General features: G+C 42.0%; 1 protein-coding gene across 1 annotated transcript; it reads right to left on the reverse strand.

The window, feature by feature from the left end:
* Nucleotides 1-1921: 1921 nt before the first annotated feature.
* LOC143282282 (uncharacterized) lies at nt 1922-24127 on the reverse strand. The gene is made up of 14 exons (XM_076587882.1): nt 24041-24127; nt 21683-21772; nt 20726-20899; nt 19286-19342; nt 17796-17920; nt 15603-15663; nt 14086-14276; nt 13597-13743; nt 12132-12329; nt 10378-10812; nt 8722-8794; nt 6160-6294; nt 3100-3215; nt 1922-2227 (listed from the first exon to the last, which is right to left on the reverse strand). Exons 1-14 carry the CDS (start codon nt 24051-24053, stop codon nt 1922-1924), a joined length of 2121 nt encoding a protein of 706 aa, XP_076443997.1. The 5' UTR covers nt 24054-24127.
* Nucleotides 24128-24299: the final 172 nt, after the last annotated feature.

Raw genomic sequence — 24299 nt, forward strand, 5'->3', positions numbered from 1 at the left:
TGATCTGCGTACTCAGCTCATACCTAGTACATACTATAGACATCCTTCACTATTCAAACTAGCATTGCTTCTCTCTCGTGGAAACGAGAACAAATTTTAAGACTCGGTAAATTTCTGTACAATGTATATTCAGTAGGAATAGAAGCGCTCAGAAATGTATCTGTTCAAAGGTGGTGGGCCTGTTGAGTACCTTCATGCATGTGAACTCCATATGTATGGGAAGACCCATTCAGTACCTTTATTCATGTGAACTCCATATGTATGGAAAGGCCCATTCAGTACCTTTATTCATGTGAACTCCATATGTATGGAAAGGCCCATTCAGTACCTTTATTCATGTGAACTCCATATGTATGGAAAGGCCCATTCAGTACCTTTATTCATGTGAACTCCATATGTATGGGAAGGCCCATTCAGTACCTTTATTCATGTGAACTCCATATGTATGGAAAGGCCCATTCAGTACCTTTATTCATGTGAACTCCATCTGTATGGAAAGGCCCATTCAGTACCTTTATTCATGTGAACTCCATATGTATGGGAAGACCCATTCAGTACCTTTATTCATGTGAATTCCGTCTGTATGGGAAGACCCATTTAGTACCTTTATTCATGTGAACTCCGTCTGTATGGGAAGGCCCATTCAGTACCTTTATTCATGTGAACTCCATCTGTATGGGAAGGCCCATTTAGTACCTTTATTCATGTGAACTCCATATGTATGGAAAGGCCCATTCAGTACCTTTATTCATGTGAACTCCATATGTATGGAAAGGCCCATTCAGTTCCTTTATTCATGTGAACTCCATATGTATGGAAAGGCCCATTCAGTACCTTTATTCATGTGAACTCCATATGTATGGGAAGGCCCATTCAGTACCTTTATTCATGTGAACTCCATATGTATGGAAAGGCCCATTCAGTACCTTTATTCATGTGAATTCCGTCTGTATGGGAAGGCCCGTTTAGTACATTTATTCATGTGAACTCCATCTGTATGGGCCAAAGGCCTAACACAAATCAAACTGTTTTGACCTTGACCGTTGTGCAGGTGGACGTGCTGACCTTCCAGGACATCCCGGATTTCCCCGAGATGACGTTCTGCATCGAGAACTGGCCCCAGGACTACGACCGCCACATCTTCGGCATCTTTCTGCTGGTGGTCATCTTCCTCCTGCCCTCCCTGACCCTCGCCATCTGCTACGCGCACGTGGGCCGCACCCTGTGCAACAAGAACGACAACCACTACCGCCAGTCCTCCATCGACTCCGGGGCGGTGAGGATGAGGTCCCGGAAGCGCGCCGCCCGCATGCTGATCACGCTGGTGGTGGTTTTCATCCTGTTCTGGCTGCCCTACAACATCACCTCGCTGTGCATCGACCTGAGCGAGTCCTCGCGGCCTCTGGACGTGCTGCCCTACACGCTGTGTCTGGGACACGCGCACAGCGCCATCAACCCCATCATGTACTGGATGATGAACCGACGATTCCGACACAACGTGTCCAGCCTGATCCGTGCCGTCAAGACCTCCTCCACCGGCCTCCTCTGCAGCTCCACCTCTCACCGGCGTGACGCTCCCAGATATGTCTAACTGCCGGGCTTCCCAGGTCTAGAATGAAATGGCCGTGTTTGGTCAGGCTTTGGATATGGGTGAACCGTTCCCCCAACCACCGACTAGCCCTTCTACAGACCGCCATGCCATACCCAGAAATGTCTAACTTCATCCCAAAGTATCGAAGTGATGGTCGTGATTGATTAGACTTTCAGCTTGAAAGGGGAAAAAAATCCAGAATAAAAACAACTTCCGATCGTCTTCTATAAACTCTGTGTATATATCCATGAACTACCTAGGTGTGTCTAACTGCCATCCTGGCGTGATACCTGTGAATAGTTAGGTGTTGAAACTGAATGAACTTGCTCCTCACCTGGTTCTTCTGTACCAGCAGATCGTCACATGTACAACGTACCCAGATATGTCTGCATCACAACACCCTGATGTGATGCTCGTGGCCAATAAGGCTTTGAACACGAGGGAACTGCTTCCCGTCAGATTGTTCTGCAGGGGTACCACGATATGTCTATCCTGATATCTGGTCCTGATGTGTGACGCACGTCGGTCAGGCTTGGAACACTGATCAGTGAACTGCTTCGTACAGCGTCTCTTGCTGACGTTTTGCAGATTGTCAAGATGTACCCAGGTGGGCCCGTAGATAACTGCCTCCTGAAGCTGTCGTGTGATGTCTGTGGTCACTGTCAGGTATTGAACATGGATGAACTTCTTCCCATCAATGTCTTCTACAACGTTTCGGTAGATCTCCACAATGTACCCAGCTACATGATGTTTCGGTTTTTTTTTCAATCCACCACTGGAACACCTGCTGTTGTGTGACTTGTAAGGCCTGTAGGGTTCCAGAACAGAAGAACACTTCGGGCTGCTGACTTAGCTTTCCCGCGTGCTGGTCATGTAGAATCACAAACCATAATGGCTGTGTTGTTTGGACAAAGCACTCAGATTATTGCCCATCAACTGATCAAATGTTCCAACAAATTAGCTTTTTGAAACAGTTCTGTAAAAAGAAAAATCTTCACATGCAGCAGCATCAGAGTTCGACTAAGTGTTTTTCAAGCAACTGTGGTAAAAATAAAATTAATTTTTTTTTACAGTTTAACATTTTGAAAAAATGTCGCGTTCATACACTCACTTTAGTATGTCAAGTATAGTCGTATGATCACTTGAATTAATGAACATGCTGCAGACAAAAAATGAAAAGGAACACACACACACACACACACACACACACACACACACACACACACACACACACACACACACACACATAAACTGGATAAAAAGGATACCTGGTCAGCTTAAAAAAACATACACTTTCCCATCCACTTGGCGTCGATTTATTTTACTTGCTAAACTAATAAGTGTCACCAGTGACGGCCATACGTTGTATTTTCCATCGTCACTATTAACAAAAAAAACAAAACAAAAAAAAACAAGGCTACCATCTACCTGTATTCATCACCGTCACCCGTATAACATGGTGATACAACCCGCTCGCTTTCGTCGTGTTCTTTGTAAAACAGCGTTACCATCTGCTTGTATTTGTCACCATCATCTGTATAACACAGCGATACCATCTGCTTGTATTTGTCACCGTCATCTGTATAACACAGCGACACCATCTGCTCGTATTCGTCACTGTCATCTGAAAAAAATACAGCACAATCATCTGCTTATATTCGTCACTGTCACCGATATGATGCACAGCTTAACCATCTGCTTGAATTGATCACAGTCGGCAGTGTAGCACTACCATCTGCTTGCATTTACCATCATCATCTGAAAAACGTAGCTTTTGCCATGTAATTGTATTCAACAAACTGTGACCGACGGATGTATATTTGTTTGCATTCTCCAAAGCGTGACTGAATGGATGCCATAGAAATGGGTGTAGCCCCGTTTCTTGATCTGTTTATTTGAGAAGTCTGTACTTACAAAGAAAGCTGCATGGAACTGATTTATAGACGATGCGCGGTCCGTAAAAAAAAAATCATTTGTGGACAGGTACATGACTTTCAAAGGCAAGAAAAAAAGTAATTCTTTTTGTTGTAACCACTGCGATCGTGACACAAATACAGTTTAAGCTCTCTTCTGGCAGTCTATAGGTTGTGAAATAATTACTGACCATATTTTCTTTCACTACACCTTATTGTTCCTTATGGTTTATATTTTGTCTTTTCTGTATATTCATGTCTTCATGATTTTACCAAAACATAGCATATATTTGTCCCTATGATATACATGTCCTTGCGGTTTATACAAACGGCACTGCTGAAGACGGTAAAGCTTGGCACTCTGTACCAATAAAGATTTCCCGGTGTTTAAATATACACACATATTATATATATATATATATATATATATATATATATAGTGTTTAAAACAGTTTGATAAAAGTTGAGAATACACTGACCTAAAGTTTCACAAGAATGAACTAAGAGCTAAGCTGCTGTGTATCTCTTGGAATTTTTTCTTCTTCTTTTAGATTTTTTTTTCTCCAGTTTTGCTGAGTGGTTGATTTTTATGTTTGTACATTGTCAGCTATTAGAATGATGTTTGATTATCATTGTATAAAGATTGTTACACTGTTGTTATTTATGACCACACGGTGAATATTACTGATTTAAAGAATAATTAGTGTTGTTATTGATGTAAACTGTCTTACCCTAAAGGCATGAGTCTCAAATGATGAATATTAAATCATTTCACCAAATCTGGTGCGCGTGTTTGTGTGCATACATATGTTTGAGCAAGTATGTGTGTGCGTGCGTACGTGCCGTGCCGTGCGTGTGTGCGTGGGTGCGTATGCGCATTTGTGCGCTTCTTTATGAACAGTAGATATAACTGCAACATAATAAAACAGATGCGATCCCGAATGTCGGCTACTGAGGGGAAAAATGCTCGCATGATTTTCTACAGATGCATCACCTACAGGTCATCACTTGTATCATTCTTGTGCTTACTGGTGGCAATATGTGGACCTAGCAATGAGTAAAGAAGTCAATCAGCATGTAAAACGCGCGTGGTGGAATATTTTTGTTTTTCAATAACGACAGAAGTTCATACAGGTCCTCAAATCAACCACACATCCTACTTCGGTGTATCATATAGACTATTTGTAACCAACTTCGATTTTAACACTCTCTTTACATCGTCTGTGCTCCTCCAAAACAACCATAAACACAAACACATCAACACGCACACACATCCACCACACATGAACATGTCATCCTCCACATCCACCACAAACGTACTTAAATCACCTAAAGACTTCCCTTTCATCAAGAGCCAACATACACGTACATCACCCCAAGAATCAATATCAGTTAATTCACAAAGAATGCATTTTGTTTCTTATCAATATATCATCCAGCCATCACCCACACTTCATTCACGCCTGCACATCTCACATGTCCAGCTGGCGCCTGTTCACCGTCTGGACCTCCCACGAGTGATTCACCCGCACTGACATCTCCACCTGTCTGTGCTTCACGAAACCTAACATGTATATCTATCTTATACACAATCTCTGTCTTCTACTCCCCCATCCTTCCCCGCTTCCTGTCGTGTAGCGCGCGCGCAAACACACACACACACACACACACACACACACACACAGTCACTCACTCTCTCTCTCTCCTTTCTACCGTTTGCTCAGTCAGAAGAACGGTAAAAATGAACATACATACGTAGAGCTTCACAAACACCTCCAGAGGTGCAAAATAATGTTTGCCTTCAGCATCAATTACGTTGTCCTTCGCCTCTTCAAAGATGTTTGCCTTGTCCCAATTAGTCCCCCTTCGTCTCTGTGTCCGGGTTAAAGAAAAAAAAAGGGGGGGAGGCAGGGGGGGGGGGGGAGTGATATGGGAAATAATGATGTCATATGAACCTGAGGCGACACAATACACATGCACACACAGGGACGGGCAGACAGACTGACAGAGAACAAACTAAAATGGAGTAACTGCATGTGTTCACAAGACGGGACGAAACTACACGGCTAATCAAGGTTACACGTTTCTGGAGCAGTGTCCAGCAGAACAAATTTTCCAACGTTGGTGACGACTCCCTTACTCGCCCCTGTCCCCACAACCCACCGTCAAACACACACACACACACACACACACACACACACACACACATTCCTCAGCCCCCATCCAGCAAACCTCAGTCTCCCTATACCCTCTCTTCCCAACCCGGTGTGAAAGAAGACAGGCCAACTCTCTTCAGACTCAGACACAGGCTGTGATCCCGAACACTGGGGAACAACCAGTTCCAGTCGGTGTTCATTGATGGCAGGTGTACGTGTGCAGCCTGACTGAAAGGCACAGGAAACAAACGATGAGCACTTAAACTGATGCAGCTGTCAGTCGGCTCTTCCCAGACAGGCAGCCTGTTGTGCAAATGTGTTTGTAAAGCGCTTATAGTTGTCTCCGGCCAAAGATAGGTGCTATACATCAATAATATTAACAGTACTACTACTAATAATAATAATAATAATAACGGTAGGCAGCGCTCTAGTAACGAGTTCCAGCAGAAAACCAAGGTGTACCATAGCACATTTCTGTGATGTCAGACATACAAGTCACAGAAGCTGGTGGACAGAAGCTCCTGCAGAACCTCACCCCCTACCAAAGCAAACTGACGTGGCGGTATCAGCCCTTGCATCATGATAGAAATTGGGACAGTAGCAGCCTCACTCTTCACCATGATTCGTCCGAACACTGGAGAAGTCACACCACACAGGGGAGATGCTAATTGTTTTCATTATCATGTGCGACTTTGCATGTGTCTTGATTTAGTTTATGTACGTATGTGTCTAATAGCGAAAGAAAAATCCATCTTTGTACATCAGAATGAATGTATAATAATGTGGTACAGAATCATTCACGAGATGGCCTCTTGTGTCACTGTGTCAAAATCGTAAACCCAAAGCTGGAATATAAAAAAAAAAAGTTTTTAAAAAAGCAAAAAGCAATCCTTTATCTACACCAGTCTTTTAGAACAAGCATTACCATTCTGCAGATAACCACCCCATCCCCTTTACCCTTACCATCTGTTGGGTACAAGAGCATATCGCGGTCAGCCGTCATGAAATATCTCTAAAGCCGTGGGATTCTTTGCAACCAACAGCATGGCTTCAGGAGTTATGCGAAGTGCAGATTCTCCAGTTAAAAGAAACTTGGACAACGTAAAGCAAACAAGAGCCCTAATAACTGACTTTGCAAAGGACTTTGATAAAGTCGACCAAACAAAAAAGCAACCACAGCTTTCTCCAGCATGAAGTACATCCATCACCCAAAAAGCAGTCAACAGATGGATCGAGGCCTTCCTTTGTGAGTTGCTTTCTGCTGCCTGGGACCGGCTAGCTCGGGAGGGTGAAAAGCGAAGGTGCAGTAGCCTGCCGATAAAACCCACCTAACAGTAACTATCCCCGATAGGTTTTTATTCTCACTGTTGAGGCCTTTTTCTTTCTATCCCAAACCTTTCCTCACAACTCTACGCAACACCCGGTGTAGTGGCAGAGTAATCAACTTGATGATTGTGGCCATCAAATGGATGAAGATGAAGATGAAGACATCGATGCCAAACCAAACCCAGCTACAACGAAAGCTGTAGCAACTTGCCAAACAGGAGAGGATGTGTGATATGCAGTTTCACCTCGTAAAGTGCATCAGGAGCAGGAGTCCATTGATTTTAGTATACCAACCACCTGACCACATTCTTGACAAAGCCACCTCCACAAAATGACTAGGCATCACTCTGAAGAACCATATAAACTCTAAGTGGGATGAACATCAACACATCAGTGCCATCTGCTCATAGGCAAATCAAGTGCTGGGTTTTCTGTGGCAGATCTAAAGATTAGCACCAAATCCATCGTACAGAAAGCATACAAAGCATTCGTAAGACCTCTGCCTGAGTATGTGTCAGCAGTATGGGACCGCTACATGATGAGGACTGCCGACCAGATTGAGGACATCCAAACACCAGCAGTGCACTTTGTACTGAAATGCTTTCACACCACATCAAGTGTCCGGATGATTACAGTAAATTTATGGAAAATCATAGGGTTTTTTTTATGTTGTTGAAACATCATCCTAATGTATAACAATGTCACAAAGTCTATGACTATTTAACTGTCTTATAAATCAGGCTACCTATACCGTTTATTACACATCAAATATTACTGTCGATTTTGTGTGTAATTTTACTTAAATGCTTCTTGTACACGGAGGTACCTGAACGCAAGGAAGTAAAATCCAAACTGGTTGATACATCTTTTGCACAGTATTTGTCTAACTTTCACTTTTTTTCCCCGTCATTCATAAGCATGATGGATGTATCTTACATGAACCACCAGAAAATGAAAATAAAAACTTTCATTCACAAGAAAAAAACAAAACAAAAAAGAACAAGTGTCTGGCTGATGTTCAAAAGGCTTGGCTGGCTCTCCACCCAACAACACCACTGATTCATTGATGAATAACTGCCACCTTTCCACTAATTCCAGTCAAACACCAAACACAAACATGAAAATACTAAAAATGTTTTATTTCACTTTTTTTTTAAAGTAACTTCACACACATATAAAAGATACAAAAGGTATTTCAAGCAAAAGCTTCAACACACACACACACACACACACACACACAGCACACACACTCCCATATATACACTGTTAACTGTCTGAATAATACTGCAGACAGGAAAATGTAAACCCTGCATTAATAGCTGTCCCATAACAAGATAACTTGTCACCCATCATTCAGATTCTGCTGACATACTAATGGCAGGTTCACGTGTAAGTCATCCTATGTATTTTATGTGGTGAACTTTCCAACAAGATACAATGTGGAAAGTTATTTCACTGATGAGCAAACAAGTATAACATCAAAAATTTGAAATATAAAAAAAGAAGTAAAATCTGTTTGATTAAGAAAAAAAATTACACAGAAAGCAACAATAAATGTGCAATTCTTCCAGCATTAATTGTTTCACTTTCTACACAAACAACCCGAGTCATGAATCTAGAACATCTCCCATGTTTTTTAATTTACAATCTGCTGCTTGTTTTTTTTCTCTCAAACTTTTCTCCACAGCAGATTATCTGTGCTTGTCTGTTCAGGTTCCTCCCCCTGATTCCAGACCATGCAGAGATGAAGGTGGGCCTTCTGGAAGCAGAGTTTTCCCTGATGCTATCTCTTCAAGCACTGCTGTGCACTGGGAGAAATGTTATTCATGTTCCCTATCACCACACACCGCTGTGCGTTGGGAGAATAATTAACCAGGTTCCCTATCACCACACACCACCGTGCGTTGGGAGAATAATTATCCAGGTTCCCTGTCACCACACACCACTGTGCTTTGGGGGGTAATATTATCTATGTTCCCGTTCACCACACAATGCTGTGAGTTGGGGGAAATATGCAGGTTCCCGTTCACCACAAACACCACTGTGCACTGGTGGTAATATTATCCATGTCCTTGTTCAAAACACACCGCTGTGCGTTGGGGGAAATATTATCCATGTTACTGTACACCACACACAGCTCTGCATTGGGGGAAATATCCATGTTCCCGTTCACCACATACAGTTGTACATTGGGAGAAAGTATCCATGTTCCCATTCACCACACACAGCTGTGTGTTGGGGAAAATATTATCCTTGTTCCCGTTCACTACACACTGCTGCGAGTTGGGAGAAATATTATAAATCCATGTTCCATTATCCATGTTCCTGATCATCATACACAGCTGTACGTTGGGAGAATTAATGTTATCCATGTTCCCTTCAGTGTCACTCGTCCCGCCCACTGCTGTCTGCATGGTGGTGGTGGTTGTGGTGGTGTCTCTTGCTGTGTGGGGCAGAGGGTAAGGTAAAATCTCCCTTACGCTTCAGGTCTCTGCCACCCTCCTGGAATTAGAGCAGAGTCGTCGCTATGGTTGATTCTGACAGTCATTACATGGTCAAACACACTCACCACTACCACATCACAATACACAAACACTTCAACACACACCACAACACTTACCAAAACACACACACACACACACACACACACACACACACACCACAACACTTACTACAACACACGCACACACACACTCACAGCAAACCACAACACACACACACACACACACACACACACACACACACACACACACATAGAATTTAAATCTATGTAGTTTCTGAACTTGCAAACATAGGGTTAACAATATTCTTCCTGAATTTGGGGCCAGATTCATATATAGTCAAATTTCTAGCCAAAGTTGTTACTTTTGTATTTTCTTGCTGTAACTTGTAAGTGCATGTTCTGTTTTATTCATGCAATGCACACGCCGTTTTTGCTTATGCACTATGCACTATCAGATGTCAAATGATGAAATATTCTTGATTCTTGTTTTTAAGAATACCCTGCACTGAACACACTGATTTATGAAGAACAAAAATTCAGTGCCATCTATCGAGCTTCATTTTCTTTTGATTACAAAATATATGTAAATCTTATTTTCGGTAATCACAAACTACTTATAAATGTGAAAGGCTAAATGATAATAATGAAGATAGATGGATGACGATCATAAAAATAACAAACCATGTTGAAAGTGATAGTGACACTGGCAAAAACAGCAACCTTGACAAAGGCAATGACACCACCAACACACTCATCCTGAGAACGGTAGCGAATCAGAAATCCTCCAGCTATCACCAGAAAATTCCCTCCAGTCCACACACAGTAAAACTATTCATGTGAACTTAACCACACGACTCACAACACAATTCCTCATCGATACATGCTCACTGTTGTGCCAGACTTGGACTCAGAGCCTGTCCTGTGCTTTGGCGTTCTCTGCGCTGGCAGATCCCGGCCTTGAGACATGCTGCTTGCTGCGTGTGCTCTGTGCAACTCTGCGCTGTGAGCAACATCAGCAACACGCTGTTTCTTCTCTGCGTTGTGAGCAACATCAGTAACACGCCGTTTCTTGTCTGTGCTGTGACCAACATCAGCAACATGTTGCTTCTTTTCTGAGCTGTGAGCAACATCAGAAACACGCCGTTTCTTTTCTGTACTGTGAGCACCATCAGAAACACGCTTCTCTGCGCTGTGACCAACATCAGCAACATGATGCTTCTTTTCTGCGCTGTGAGCAACATCAGCAACACGTTGCTTCTTGACTGCAGAGGATGATGTTTCTACTGGGGTGATAGACAACCTCTTGTGGGTGACTTGTCCTTCCTGCAAAAAGCCACAGGCATGTTTCTCTTCACTGTCAGTCGCTGCGCTTCATGTACACAACAAACAACAGAGTCTGACTTTCAAAATTAATACCGCAAGCTTTACTACTAATGTGTTCTTGGGCCACAACTTGTCATGTTCCCTTTTTTTTTAATCTTATATACCCACATGACAGTTCTCAATCCTATATGGGCAGCTATATTCCAATTTCAGGGGGTGCAGGGCAGGACAAGGCAAGGCAAGGCAAGACAGGACAGGACAAGGCAAGGCAAGGCAAGGCAAGGCATGACAGGACAGGACAGGACAAGGCAAGACAAGACAAGACAAGACAGGACAGGACAGGACAGGACAGGACAAGGCAATGCAGGACAGGACAGAACATGACAGGGCAAGGCAAGACAGGATAGAGCAAGGCAAGGCAGGACAGGACAGAACATGACAGGGCAGGGCAAGGCAAGGCAAGGCAAGGCAGGATAGGACAGGGCAAGGCAAGGCAAGGCAAGGCAGGACAGGACAGGACAGGACAGGACAGGACAGGACAAGGCAAGGCAGGACAGGACAGGGCAAGGCAAGGCAAGACAGGATAGAACAAGTAAAGGCAGGAGAGGACAGAACATGACAGGGCAAGGCAAGACAAGGCAAGGCAAGACAGGATAGGACAGGACAAGGCAAGGCAAGGCAAGGCAAGGCAAGGCAAGGCAGGACAGGGCAAGGCAAGGCAAGGCAAGAGGACATGACTGGACAAGGCAGGACAATACAGGGCAGGACAAGGCAAGGCAGGGCAGAGCAGAGCAGAGCAGGACAGGACAAGGCAAGGCAAGGCAAGGCAGGGCAGGGCAGGGCAGGACAAGGCAAGGCAAGACAGAACAGGACAAGGCAGGGCAGGACAGGGCAGGGCAAGGAAGGGCAAGGCAAGACAGGACAGGACAAGGCAAGGCAAGGCAAGGCAGGGCAGGGCAGGGCAGGACAGGACAGGACAAGGCAGGGCAGGACAGGACAGGGCAGGGCAGGGCAAGGCAAGACTGGGCAAGGCAAGACAGGACAGGACAGGACAAGGCAAGGCAAGGCAGGGCAAGGCAGGGCAAGGCAAGACAGGACAGGACAGGACAAGACAAGGCAGGGCAGGACAGGGCAGGACAGGACAAGGCATGGCAGGACAGGACAGGGCAGGGCAGGGCAGGGCAGGGCAAGGCAGGGCAGTGCAAAGGCAAGGCAAGGTAAGGCAGTGCAAATGCAATGCAATGCAATGCAAGGCAAGGCAAGGCAGTGCAAATGCAAGGCAAGGCAAGGCAAAGGCAAGAGATGCCAAGACCACTCACAGATGACCTGGAACCAGCACTGTGTCCCTGGCTGTCCCTGGGTTTTCTGTCCTCTGTCCTGGGTCTGGCACTCGCTGTACCCGAAGAGGCTGTCGTAGAAACGCTCGGCTTCTTGCTGGAACTGTCAGCCAAACGCTGCTTTTTGTCTGCAGGTTCTGCCACGGTGATGGGCGACCTCACAGGCGTGGATATTCCTTCCTGCTGACAGCCACAGACAAGCGTTTCTTATAAGAATGTTTCATTGTTAGTTTTTCTGTGCTTCACTGTCACACAGTGCAAAATGCCAGAACTTTGCTTACCAAATTTATCAAACACACTTTACTTATTCTTCATGACAAGACATGGGTGCATGGCAAGGATGGCAAGGCAGCATGGCAAAGATGGCACAACAGCATGGCAAAGATGGCACGACAGCATGGGAAAGGTGGCAAGACAATGTGGCAAGGGTGGCAAGACAGCATGGGAAAGGTGGCAAGACAACGTGGCAAGGGTGGCAAGACAGCATGGGAAAGGTGGCAAGACAACGTGGCAAGGGTGGCACGACAGCATGGGAAAGGTGGCAAGACAATGTGGCAAGGGTGGCAAGACAGCATGGGAAAGGTGGCAAGACAACGTGGCAAGGGTGGCAAGACAGCATGGGAAAGTTGGGAAGACAGCATAGGAAAGATGGCAAGACAGTATGGCAAGGATTTCAGGACAGCATGGGAAGGATGGCAAGACAGTATGGCAAGGATTTCAGGACAGCATGGGAAGGATGGCAAGGCACACCGTGACATGTAACAAAAAGACAAAACATGTCATCTTGAGGCAAGAATGGCAAAGGACAACGTTGCACGATACGGCAAGACAACCCACAGTACGATAAGTCTGGTGTGGCCAAACATGACATCATACTGCAGCACTGGCAAGACACAAAATGGCAACTGGCATGAATGGAAAAAGATACCATGTAGTTCGCAAGGCTGAGGAGGTTACCATGCACCCCCTCTCCCCCTCAATGAAGAAGACTAGTCTTAAATTAAAATGTTCTTCGGTGTCTGTTGAACTCATTTTTACATGTTCCCAAGAAAATAATTGCATTGCACTCATTACTGCCCTTAGCATAAGGGTACCCTCTCACGCCAATAAAATTAAGACAAGCTCAACTTCAAACCCTCAAAATCACCACATATCATAAACCCCTCGACTTTGCAGATTAATGGCACAATATGGTGATGCTCCTCCATGACACAAAACAAAGCATGAAGCTGCATCATGGCATGAAATGACAAGGCAAGACAAGGAAAACGGCCAACAACAACAACACACCACATATACCAGACAAACTTTGATATTCCATGGCCCGACAAAGCAACACATGCTAAGGCGTGAGACACTGCTTACCAAAGAAACACATGACATGACATGACATGGAACAGCAAGGCAAGGCAAGGCAAGGCAAGCAAGAGTTGCCCAGGTCACTCACAGATGATGTGGAGCTTGCCCGATGGCCGAGCTTGTCCCTGGGTTCCGACCTTCTGTCCTCTGTACGAACTGCGGCTGCCCGTGGTCCGTTGGTTTTTGGTGACGATGCAGGAGATTTGAATGTCTCTGCTGCTCTTTTAGCTGTTTCCTGGGGACACATACATATACAAAACAACACACACACACACACACACACAAACAGCATGAATGCACACACACACACACACACACACACACAAAATACACACATTTTTCTTCTTTTCCAAATGAATTTCACCAATGATTCAAATATCCCCAACAATCCCCAAAAACTGATCAATTCTCTTTCACCAGTTCCAACAAGCAAAACGATACTAAACACCATCAACTAAAACATATATGATCACAACAGTGATCAGGCAGTCAAAATGGAAAGACACAAAAAGCCTTTAACACAAACGTGCACAGTGTGCACAAGTCAGCAGGAACGCCACGAAGGTACAATCTTTACCGGTTTCATGGTCATCCTCTTTGAATCAGAATTTCTTTCACCGCCAGCATCAAACCACCTGATGGCATGGGCTGGACCCTTTGCAGCTTTCTCTCTCCTACTTCCAGGCGGTATGAAGGCAAGTGAGGGGCCGCTGATTTTTATTTCTTCCATCAGAGAATCACAGTCATCGTCGTGGCAGTATTCAGACTCTAAAAAAAAAAAATATATATATATATATATATATATATATATATAAAGAAAAAAAAAGGCACAACAGTTATACTCAGAGGACTGTAGCACAGTGAACATAACAAAGGAAATGCACTTCAAGTACAATGGCTGTTGTGTTGTGTTGTGTTTGTGTGTGTGTGTGTGTGTGTCTGTGTGTGTGTGTGTGTGTGTGTGTGCCTGCACGCATTTGTATGTGTGTATAAATGTGTGTGGGGTGCTATTGTGTGTGCATGTGTGAATTTATGCCACCATGTTCCTTTGCATTATTATAACTTTTCTTGTAGAGCACATATAGAGCTCTGAAATATACAAGAGGAGTGTGCAATGGAAATGTTTCATTATTATCGGCAGTACTTATAAGTAGTAACAGCAGTAGTGGTAACAGTATAAGCAGCACTTGTGGTAACAGTAGAAGTAGCAGCAGCAGTAGCAGTAGTAGCAGCTGTTGTTGGTCGAGTCGATGCAGTAGAAGTATCACTTTCACTAAAGATGTCATCAACAAGAGAGGAGAAGACAGAAGAAGAAAAAAAAAAGCATAAATGAATGAAAAAGCTGTGTAGGAAAATTCAAACAAGAAATGTAACAACAGTAAGAACTACAAGGTAGGAATATTAAGAGGACAGAAAAGGAGAGGGGAGTGCAAAGAAAAAAAGAAGAAAAAAAGAAAAAGAAAAGTGTCATGCCCTTCAGACTTTCATGCACACATTCAAATTCCTGCACATTCTCCACTTTCTCTTCTTTGTTATAAACCTCCCTCTATTATTGTTTTTCTAATGCTCATCTCATACCACAATTCTCTAGGAAAACAATATTAGAAAAGATATCAAACCAAAACAAACAAACGAAAGTCACTATCAGAGCTTAGCACCTGGAAGTATCAATCAATTATAACCCACCAAACGATGGCAAATCAGAACAGAAGTCAACATGGATATGAAATTGATGCTTTTTGAAGTGATGTATGTCTTAACCACTTTCTAAACTGGTGATTTTTTGTTGCTGTTGTTGTTGTATATTTCAATTTTAATTGAAAAATAAAAATTAACCAACACTTTTCAATGCATACTTAGAATAATCTAAACACAGCAGAATGCAAATTCTTCTTAAGCATTCAAAAACGAAACTGAATTTTCTGCGTGGGTTAATAAAGATGAAACTCTTGTATTCTCCCACCAACCAATCCTTTTCCATTGTTAAATAATTCTGCATAACCAAGAATAATTACTATGCAGCGCTTATGATAAGAAATAAAATGCAAACATTAAAAAAAATATATAATAAAAAAAGCACTCCATCATCACAACCTTCATCTTCTTCATCTTCCACCTCTTCTTCTTCCTCTTCCAAATCGTTGTCATCAATAAACTGAAACAAAATGAGTCATCACGATAATGTTAATGAGATTTACAGTTCTGCAGCTCTGTCATTAGAAACACTAATAGAACATCAATATTATCAAACTAAATCTTCATAAAAAGTATATACAAGAGAGGCAAGGCCTTCAAGATTCACTTGTGATACACTTAAAAAAAAAAATCTAATCATTAAAATGTGTTCTGTATTTGTTATTATAAAGCTTCGCATTAAAAAAAAAAAAAAGGAAAGAAAAAAAAGTCCTAACTAGATTCGAATTAAGTCCCCTAGCATTAATTACAGAGTAATTTCCCTTTTTTTTTTACTATCTGCACCAAAACGTTTGCAAAATAAATAAAACTTCCATGCTTAGCAAAAGAAGTTCCTGTTTGAACAAAAAAAATGATAATAATGACTGCTCTTGTTGTTGGGTCAGAATATCAGATCAAAGTGCCAAGTTTAGGGAATACAAAAAATATAAATATAACAGTAAATGCAGTTTGCTTATAATTAGGCTTCATTTTTTATTTTTTTGTGCCCATCCCAGAGGTGCAACATTGTTTTAAACAAGATGACTGGAAATAACTGAATTTTTCCTATTTTTATGCCTAATTTAGTGTCAACTGACAAAGTATTTGCAGAGAAAATGTCAATGTTAAAGTTTATCACGGACACACAGACACAAACACACACACATATACACACACACAGACAACCGAACACCGGGTTAAAACATAGACTCACTTTGTTTACACAAGTGAGTCAAAAAAGTACGAAAGAAATATCAATCCCATTAAGTCACTCAGGGCAACAGGCACCGAAGGCCCTACAGTTTACAACTGTTTCAGAGGAAGGAGCCTGATTGAAGCTTTAAAACGTTTTAATTTTTTGAATGGCACCTAATTTGCATATGACGTCATAAGCTAAAAAAATATCTTAACTGACCCTTCCCCTCTCCACTGTGACCAATAAATGCTGAGTTTGATGCTGTGCTCACGAGCAGGAGAGTTGTTTTCACGGTGACTGGTTCACGTGAACAGTGCATGTTAACAGTGCTAAACTACATGCATGTATATGAATGTGTATTGTGTGTGCGTGTGTTTATGTAAGTTTGTGCCTGCCTATGTGTGCGTATGTGTTAGGGTAGCTGTTAGATACACATGTATGTCAAAATGTATGTATGCAGTGTGTGTGTGCGTGTGCGTGTGTGTGTGTGTGTGTAACAAAGATATAATGTTTTATGTTAACAAAAGCGTTTTTGTAAAGCACCAAGAGCAGATTTCTGGATAGTGTGCTATGTAAGTATCCATTAGTATTAGTATTATTAACAGAGGGGTCTGATCCAGTTTTCTTCCCATTCACAAAGCAGACAACAGTTTCAGACAAAGGAACCCAATCAGGATTCATTGCATTCTGAATCCAAACTGTTTCAGAACTCATTTTGTGCTTTCCTGGATTCATTTTTTTTATTTCATCAGTGTGTGCAAATTTCAAACAAAAATTCTGGATATTTTCATCATCTCACAGGAAGATAGCATAAGAAGGGAGGAAGTTTTATATTTTGTCTCCAACTAAGTCATTATGTTACTGATCACTTTGGATAACTTTACAAACTTGGGGTCATTTGCACAACAGGCTGCCTACCTGGGTAGAGCCGACTGACTGCTGCCTTTGGGTACTCACCATCATTCATTTCCTGTGTCATTCAATCAGATTTCAGGCACGCATATATACACACTCAGACCGACATGTCACATTTTATGACTGTTTTGTTTCTTCTCTTTCTTCTGTCAATGACATTATGCAGAGGCTCCACTGAATCAAAACTGCACTGAACATAACAGATGAATCTGGTTCCGACAGCATTCCATTGGAAACAGCAACTTTAAAAATGAAGTCTTTTAAGTTTTATTTTGACAACAGCCGCCTACATTTCTTGTTTCGCCAAGTTCTTGCAAATAATTACACCATCGCTACCTTCACTGCCAACACACACACACACACACACACACACAAAGAAACACACATATATAGAGACAGATATATATAGACAGAGAGATAGATATGTATAGAGAATAATATCCAAACAAAATTAGTGAAGATCTCTTTTCCAGTCTGAATGAAAGAATGGCATGGTTTCTTACACTGGCTTCATATTCACCATCTTCCTCTTCCTCCTCTTCATCATCAAGATCATCATCATCAGGTTCATCTTCTGGGTCATGTGGTGTCCGGATATGTCGGGCACAACCAGTTTTAAGTGCTTCTTCTGCAGACCACAGCCAAGACAGAGATCGTGTTCATGTCCTTCAACAATGTTTTCCTCATCTCTATAGGTGAGAGTTTTAAACACCAACATTGCCTTTCATAAACACTTTTGAGAGAGAAAATCATCATTATCATTCTTATTTAGTGGAGTGATGGCCTAGAGGTAATGCGTCCGCCTAGGAAGCGAGAGAATCTGAGCGTGCTGGTTCAAATCACGACTCCGCCACTGATATTTTCTGCCCTTCTACTAGACCTTGAGTGGTCATCTGGACGCTAGTCATTCAGAAAAGACGATAAACCGAGGTCCCGTGTGCAGTATGCACTTAGTGCATGTAAAAGAACCCATAGCAACAAAAGGGTTGTTTCTGGCAAAATTCTGTAGAAAAATCCACTTCGATAGGAAAAACAAATAAAATTGCACACATGAAAAAATACACAAAAAAATGGGTGGTGCTGTAATGCAGCGACGCGCTCTCCCTGGGGACAGCAGCCTGAATTTCACACAGAGAAATCTGTTGTGATAAAAAGAAATACAAATACAATATTTATAACCCAGCAGACCACACACAGCCTTGAGAAAAATCAAATCATTATCATTATCTCTGTTAATTAGGCCACAGCAGACCACACAAGGCCTGGAGAAAAATCAAATCATTAGCATCATCTTTGTTGATTATAACCCATTAAACAACACAAGGCCTGGATGAAAAAAAAAAAAATCAAATCATTATCATTTGTGAATCATAACCCAGCAGACAACACAAAGCCTGAAGAAAAATAAAAAATCATATCATTATTGTTCATACAGGCCATATCAAGGCTGAAATTACCGTCACTACTGATCACACAGAATTTGAAGAGAAAGAAACCAGGAAAAGAAAACTAGGCACAAGTGAAGTCACATTCACGCACATGAACCTCTGACAAGCTTCTGACATTGATGATAAAATCTCTCTTTTTTTTTTAAACAATTCAAACCAAGCAGATATTTCTGAGCAAATCCCTGCATAATTGAAATGAGTCCTTTAAAACAGGACAAATCCAAAGAAACATTGTTAAACTACAGATTTCATGTTCATGACATCAGCATGATTGGTGCCACATGCTGAGCTATTCAGTCATGATTATATATCATGTGCATCAAAACAGGAACATTAATGCTTAGGCATTCAAAGCAAAAGCAACACACAACAGGACAGAAGTGTATGTGAATGCATGTATACTTGACACAAATGTATACAGACACTTGCACACACACGGACACAATACACACAGAAACACTCACATAAATCACACACATATCACATACAATCACACACACACACACGACACATATACACACACCCAAACTCATTTAAGTTATTACCTCTACAAATCCGATAATCAGCTTCAGACAAGGCTTGTCCACTCAGATACACGGCACCTTGACAAAATGCAAGTAAAGCAACTGCATTATTCCACAGTCTGCAATACTAATTATCATTCACAATGTCTGTTTTCAAATATTGGTACCACACGCATGCACACACATATACTGAGCCAGCATCAAACACACACATACACACTCCAAGAAAGTCAGTATGCATAATGATGAAATAAAAAACGAGGAAATGGGCTGTAAGGAAAGAGACTGAGGCTTTCCTATCTTTCTTAAAACTCTATCTCATTTAAAAAATATAAATAAATAAATAGAAATAAAAAAACAACAACAAAAAACATCAACCCAGAAAAGAAGTTATAACACGAAGAAAGGGAAACGAAACAGAACAAAAAAAACTCACAACACAAGAACATGTAAACAGTGTAATGAAACTACGGTGGACAAAAATTAACGAAACAATGGTTCAGCTCACTAAATCACCAGATCCATCCCCAGACTGTACAGGAACTCCACCAGTAAACTAAAGCAAGCCATGCATATCACTTCCCTTCACCCCCCACCCCCCTCCCCCACCCCCTCCCCTCCTACCTTCCTTAGTTCCAGCAGCTGAAAAAAAAGCAAAGATTCAAAGATAATTGTCAGCAAGAATTATTGCAACACACTTTGCAAGAGATTAATCAACTTTCTTGTAAAAATTTGAAAAGATATTCCTTCTTGTTGGTGTTGTTTGTTATTTACTGATCAACAAAGTAAACTACCTTATCTCTGATCTTTTTCTTTACCATTGATATATACAAGAAAAATATTAAAAAAACAAAAAATAAAAACAAAACAGTTTTAATCTGTGCCACTTAACCTTTACCCTTGAGAGAAAAGACAAGAGAGCTACAGGAAAAACAATATCAAAAATCACAAACAAAACCTGTTTAATCTGTGCCAGTTTACTTCACCCTTGAGGACAGAGACAATGTAATACAGGTGGGGGGTGGAAATTACAAAGAAAACAGATTTTCTTCTTCTGCATTCGTGGGCAGAAACTCCGCAAGTTGCTTGAATACAACGTGTACAAGTGAGCTTTTATGTCTATAGCGATTTCTACCCCACGATGTAGGCAGCCATGCTCTGTTTTCATGGGTGTGCACATGCTGGGTTATGTTCTTGTTTCTATAACCCACCAAACTCTGACATGGGTTACAGGATCTTTAGCATGCGTATTTGATCTGCATGCATATAAACATGAAGGGAATTAGCAAATCTACACATAAGTTGACCTGAGAGATTGGAAAAAAAAGGCCCACTTTTAATCCACCATGTGTACTAAAACCAGGGACAGAACTCAGAAAACTCCAAGCAAGAATCCAGCACTCTTAATCACTCAATCACCCCACCCATCAAATACGGATCTTTAAATCAACACCAGTTTACCTTTACCCTTGAGGGAGAAGACAATGCGTTCGCCCTGACTCAAGGTGAAGTTCATCAGCTGTTGCAGGGTGGACTGGCTCAGCGTACACAGAACATATTTACGACACGTCTGTGCTGACAACCAGTGCTCCAACTCCAACTGCACTGGACTGGAACTTGCAGTCTCCATTGCTGCTTTTAAAAAAAAAAATTTCAATTAATAAATAATACTGTGCTAGTCTTCTTTCATCCAAAGAATATTTATCTAATCATTATATCCTATCCTCTCTAATAAAACTATATATGAATTCAAATCCAGTCCATTCATGCTGTTCAGACTATATCTTTCAAAAATAAGAAAGCAAAATGATGAACCAGAATAGTATCTGACACCTGAACATTTGACACATCAGCATGTGAAAGGGACCATAAGAAGGAATTAGATCAGTAAATTAAAAAAAAAAAAAGGTTAAATAGCAATAATCATAATAATAATGATAATTTGATATCTTAATTTTCAGACAGATTTTCATGACATACTGGGTAGAATATGACAATCGCATGCTCACATGACAGAGCCACATTGATTATGTGAACAAAAACAAATATCAAAAATAACAAACATTAGCACAAAGAACAGCAAATGATTGTTTTAGGTAAAAGTTGTATTTTGTTTTTGTATTGTTTTTATTTTTGACTTCTTTTGTTTCTGGAAGTATATTGTCATTTAGGCAAATGCTTCAGTTTTCTTTGGCACCGATACGCATGTGCATGCATCCTTGCATGCACAGGGGATGTGTGTGTGTGTGTGTGTGTGTGTGTGTGTGTGTGTGTGTGTGTGTGTGTGTGTGTGTGTGTGTGTGTGCATAATGTATATATGACCATTTGTATGAGCTTGAGCATGCTTGTGAAAATTGAAAACATAATAATTTGCAATAAAAACATCACTTCCGAGTCCGTCACAAGGAGAATCTTTACCTTGGAGATCAGTTTCCAGTGCTGCCATAGAGATGTGGATTGGTCTACTCACATTCATCTCACATGGAACCTCATCCGTCACTCTACAGGCTGAAATATATCAAAGCAAGCCAAATGTAAGCACAGTGCAAATATCTATCTATACAGATCTTTCTGTTAAATCTAACTGACAGATCTTCTCTCTCTATTTCCCATTCCATTTTGCTCCATCTTGCTTTCCACATGCAGTTCGTGTCTTGTTTGTAACTGCCTTGAATGAACACACACACACACACCTCTAGAAACTGAAGCTCTTTTTGTAGAATCTTGTCATCTGTGACAGTGCATTTGAAACACAGAAAATGAGCAGTCCCAATAAATTCTAACAAAAATGTTCACTGTATACAAGTTTATCAACATGCCATTCATAAAAATCAACAAAAATATATTCACAAAACACATCTGGCATATCACTAATAAAGTAAATGAATAATGTCAGCCCTAAACACTTACTGAAAACTACCACTGGTCACCTTTGATGTGTCTGACCTCTCATCTGAAATGCTTACATACTGGCTTCTGATACTAGTGTCAGGTAAAATGTATTTAATCCAATTAAGTAAACTACCCCTAATGCCATAGCCTTTCATTCTGTTTATGTCGTTTATGTAGAACCTTATTGAAGGCGTGGAAGCAGTTGGGGACAGGTCAATGTTGCTAACGTCTCTCTCCTGTGTTTCCAAAGTCGGCCATGTTGACTGTAAAGACCAGCTCTGCATGGCTGAGGGACTGGATAGTGGTTGGGGGGGGGGATGGGGGGGAGACTGCGACAAAGACTCCTGCTGAGCCGGTTTGGGTCTCCAGCGTTTGAACCACCAGTCTCCAAAGTCGCCCCCCATGGTCTCCAAACTCAGCCACGTTGATGGTCTCAGGGCAGGGCAGACTTTCCCTCCTCACCAGCATCGATGGCCTGTGCATCTCACTATGTGTATGGCTGTCACTGCACTGGGTGTCGACGGGTCCATGTCAACATTTCCCCCTGGTCTTGCGCAAGGTTCGCAAACATTGCCGAAAGGATGGTTGTGCGGGGGGGAGGGGGTGCAGGGGCACGGATGGCTGCTCATGGCTTTGTCACTCCCTTTGTTGGTGGTAGTCTGCCGTTAAGAGGTGTGTGGGTTGTCGAAGGAGCATAAGGACTGGCTGCCTGGTGGCCCTGAGGACAACCTTGGACTCGCTTCACTCGAGACAACAACCAAGAAAACAGCTGAGACAACAACCCAACCTCTCACAATGCATTACAACCAACGCCAAGTCAACAAGTCCCCAGCCGAGGAAAGATACTTGGCCAACTACCACCTTGAACTACGACTGGACACCAACCAGGACAATTCCCACTGACTACCCCTTTGCCACCGAATAAACTACTGGGGAGAACCATCTTGCAATGCACACACCTACCCACTTGACACCTGGAATGATCACCATCAGACATCTGTCCATAACAACATGACCTTAAGGGCGCAATGCCAATAGGTTGTTAAAACTCAACACTACCAAGACCTTCGAGGTGTAAATCCATATGGGGTAATTAGATAAATGATTATTCTCAATTAAAATGTTTATTCCCTGAATTTACTTTCACAAGTTTTACATACCATGGATGTAAGAATAACTGGCCTGTAGTTATTTGGTTCATTCTTGTTACCTCTTTTGAAAACTGGTTTAACTTCTGCTATTTTCCGGCTGGACTTTCAATCTGAGGGTCCCGGGTTCAAATCTCGGTAATGGTGCCTGGTGGGTAAAGGGTGGAGATTTTTCCAATCTACCAGGTCAACATATGTGCAACCCTGCTTGTGCCTGAACCCCCTTCATGTGTAAAGGCAAGCAGAACAACAAATATGCACATTAAATATCCTGTAATCCAAGTCGGAGTTCGATGGGTTATGGAAACAAGAACATACCCAGCATGCACACACCCGAAAACGGAGTACGGCTGCCTACATGGCGGCGTAACAACGGTCAAACACATATATGATAAAAGCCCACCCGTGTACATGTATACGAGTGAACGTGTGAGTTCCACGAACGAAGAAACAAGTACCGATTTAACAAGTACTTTCCTAAAATTTCTAAGTCGGATAATTGGAAGCGATGAAAGCGAATTTATTCGATACTAAACGAGTAAAGAAGATATAGGTTGATTGTAGCGATGGGCTTAAATTTATCGACATCAGCAGATGAATTAATGTGGCAGTCGGACCCGATGCTTTTTGCTCAGTGAGTACTCCATGTGCATTCACCGTGACGCGATTGTCAGAAAAGTTTGTCGTGTAAATGAAAGAAAAGTATATGGGAATGAAAAAAGAAAGACTTTCAAACCCCAGAACGGCATTTTGGTGCTGATTCAGCTTCGAACCCTCTCTGTTTCCTTCCGTGAAAAAGACGCTCATGAGACACTGACTCGAGTTGTTCATGCGCCGCGCCTCCAAAAAGAGAAACTTAATTATCTACCCTGAAGTTTACAAAACTATTTCGACTATACATGTGGCACCTATTCAAAACGCAGTTTCATTGGGCAATGAACGTATTATGTGCACAAATTCCTATTCCTCGAAACTCTGTGTGTGTGTGTGTCTGT

This window comes from Babylonia areolata, chromosome 5 (genome assembly GCF_041734735.1).
Source record: "Babylonia areolata isolate BAREFJ2019XMU chromosome 5, ASM4173473v1, whole genome shotgun sequence".
Taxonomy (NCBI): Eukaryota; Metazoa; Mollusca; class Gastropoda; order Neogastropoda; family Buccinidae; genus Babylonia; species Babylonia areolata.

Bases quoted from the DNA above. Each gene is read 5' to 3' on its own strand.
- LOC143282282 (XM_076587882.1), bottom strand. The intron at 10,813-12,131 runs GTGAGTGGTCTT...GGCTTTTTGCAG, and splicing joins GTGCTGGTTCCAGGTCATCT to GAAGGACAAGTCACCCACAA. The intron at 2,228-3,099 runs GTAACGCTGTTT...ATCACACGACAG, and splicing joins GTGACAAATACAAGCAGATG to CTTCAGGAGGCAGTTATCTA.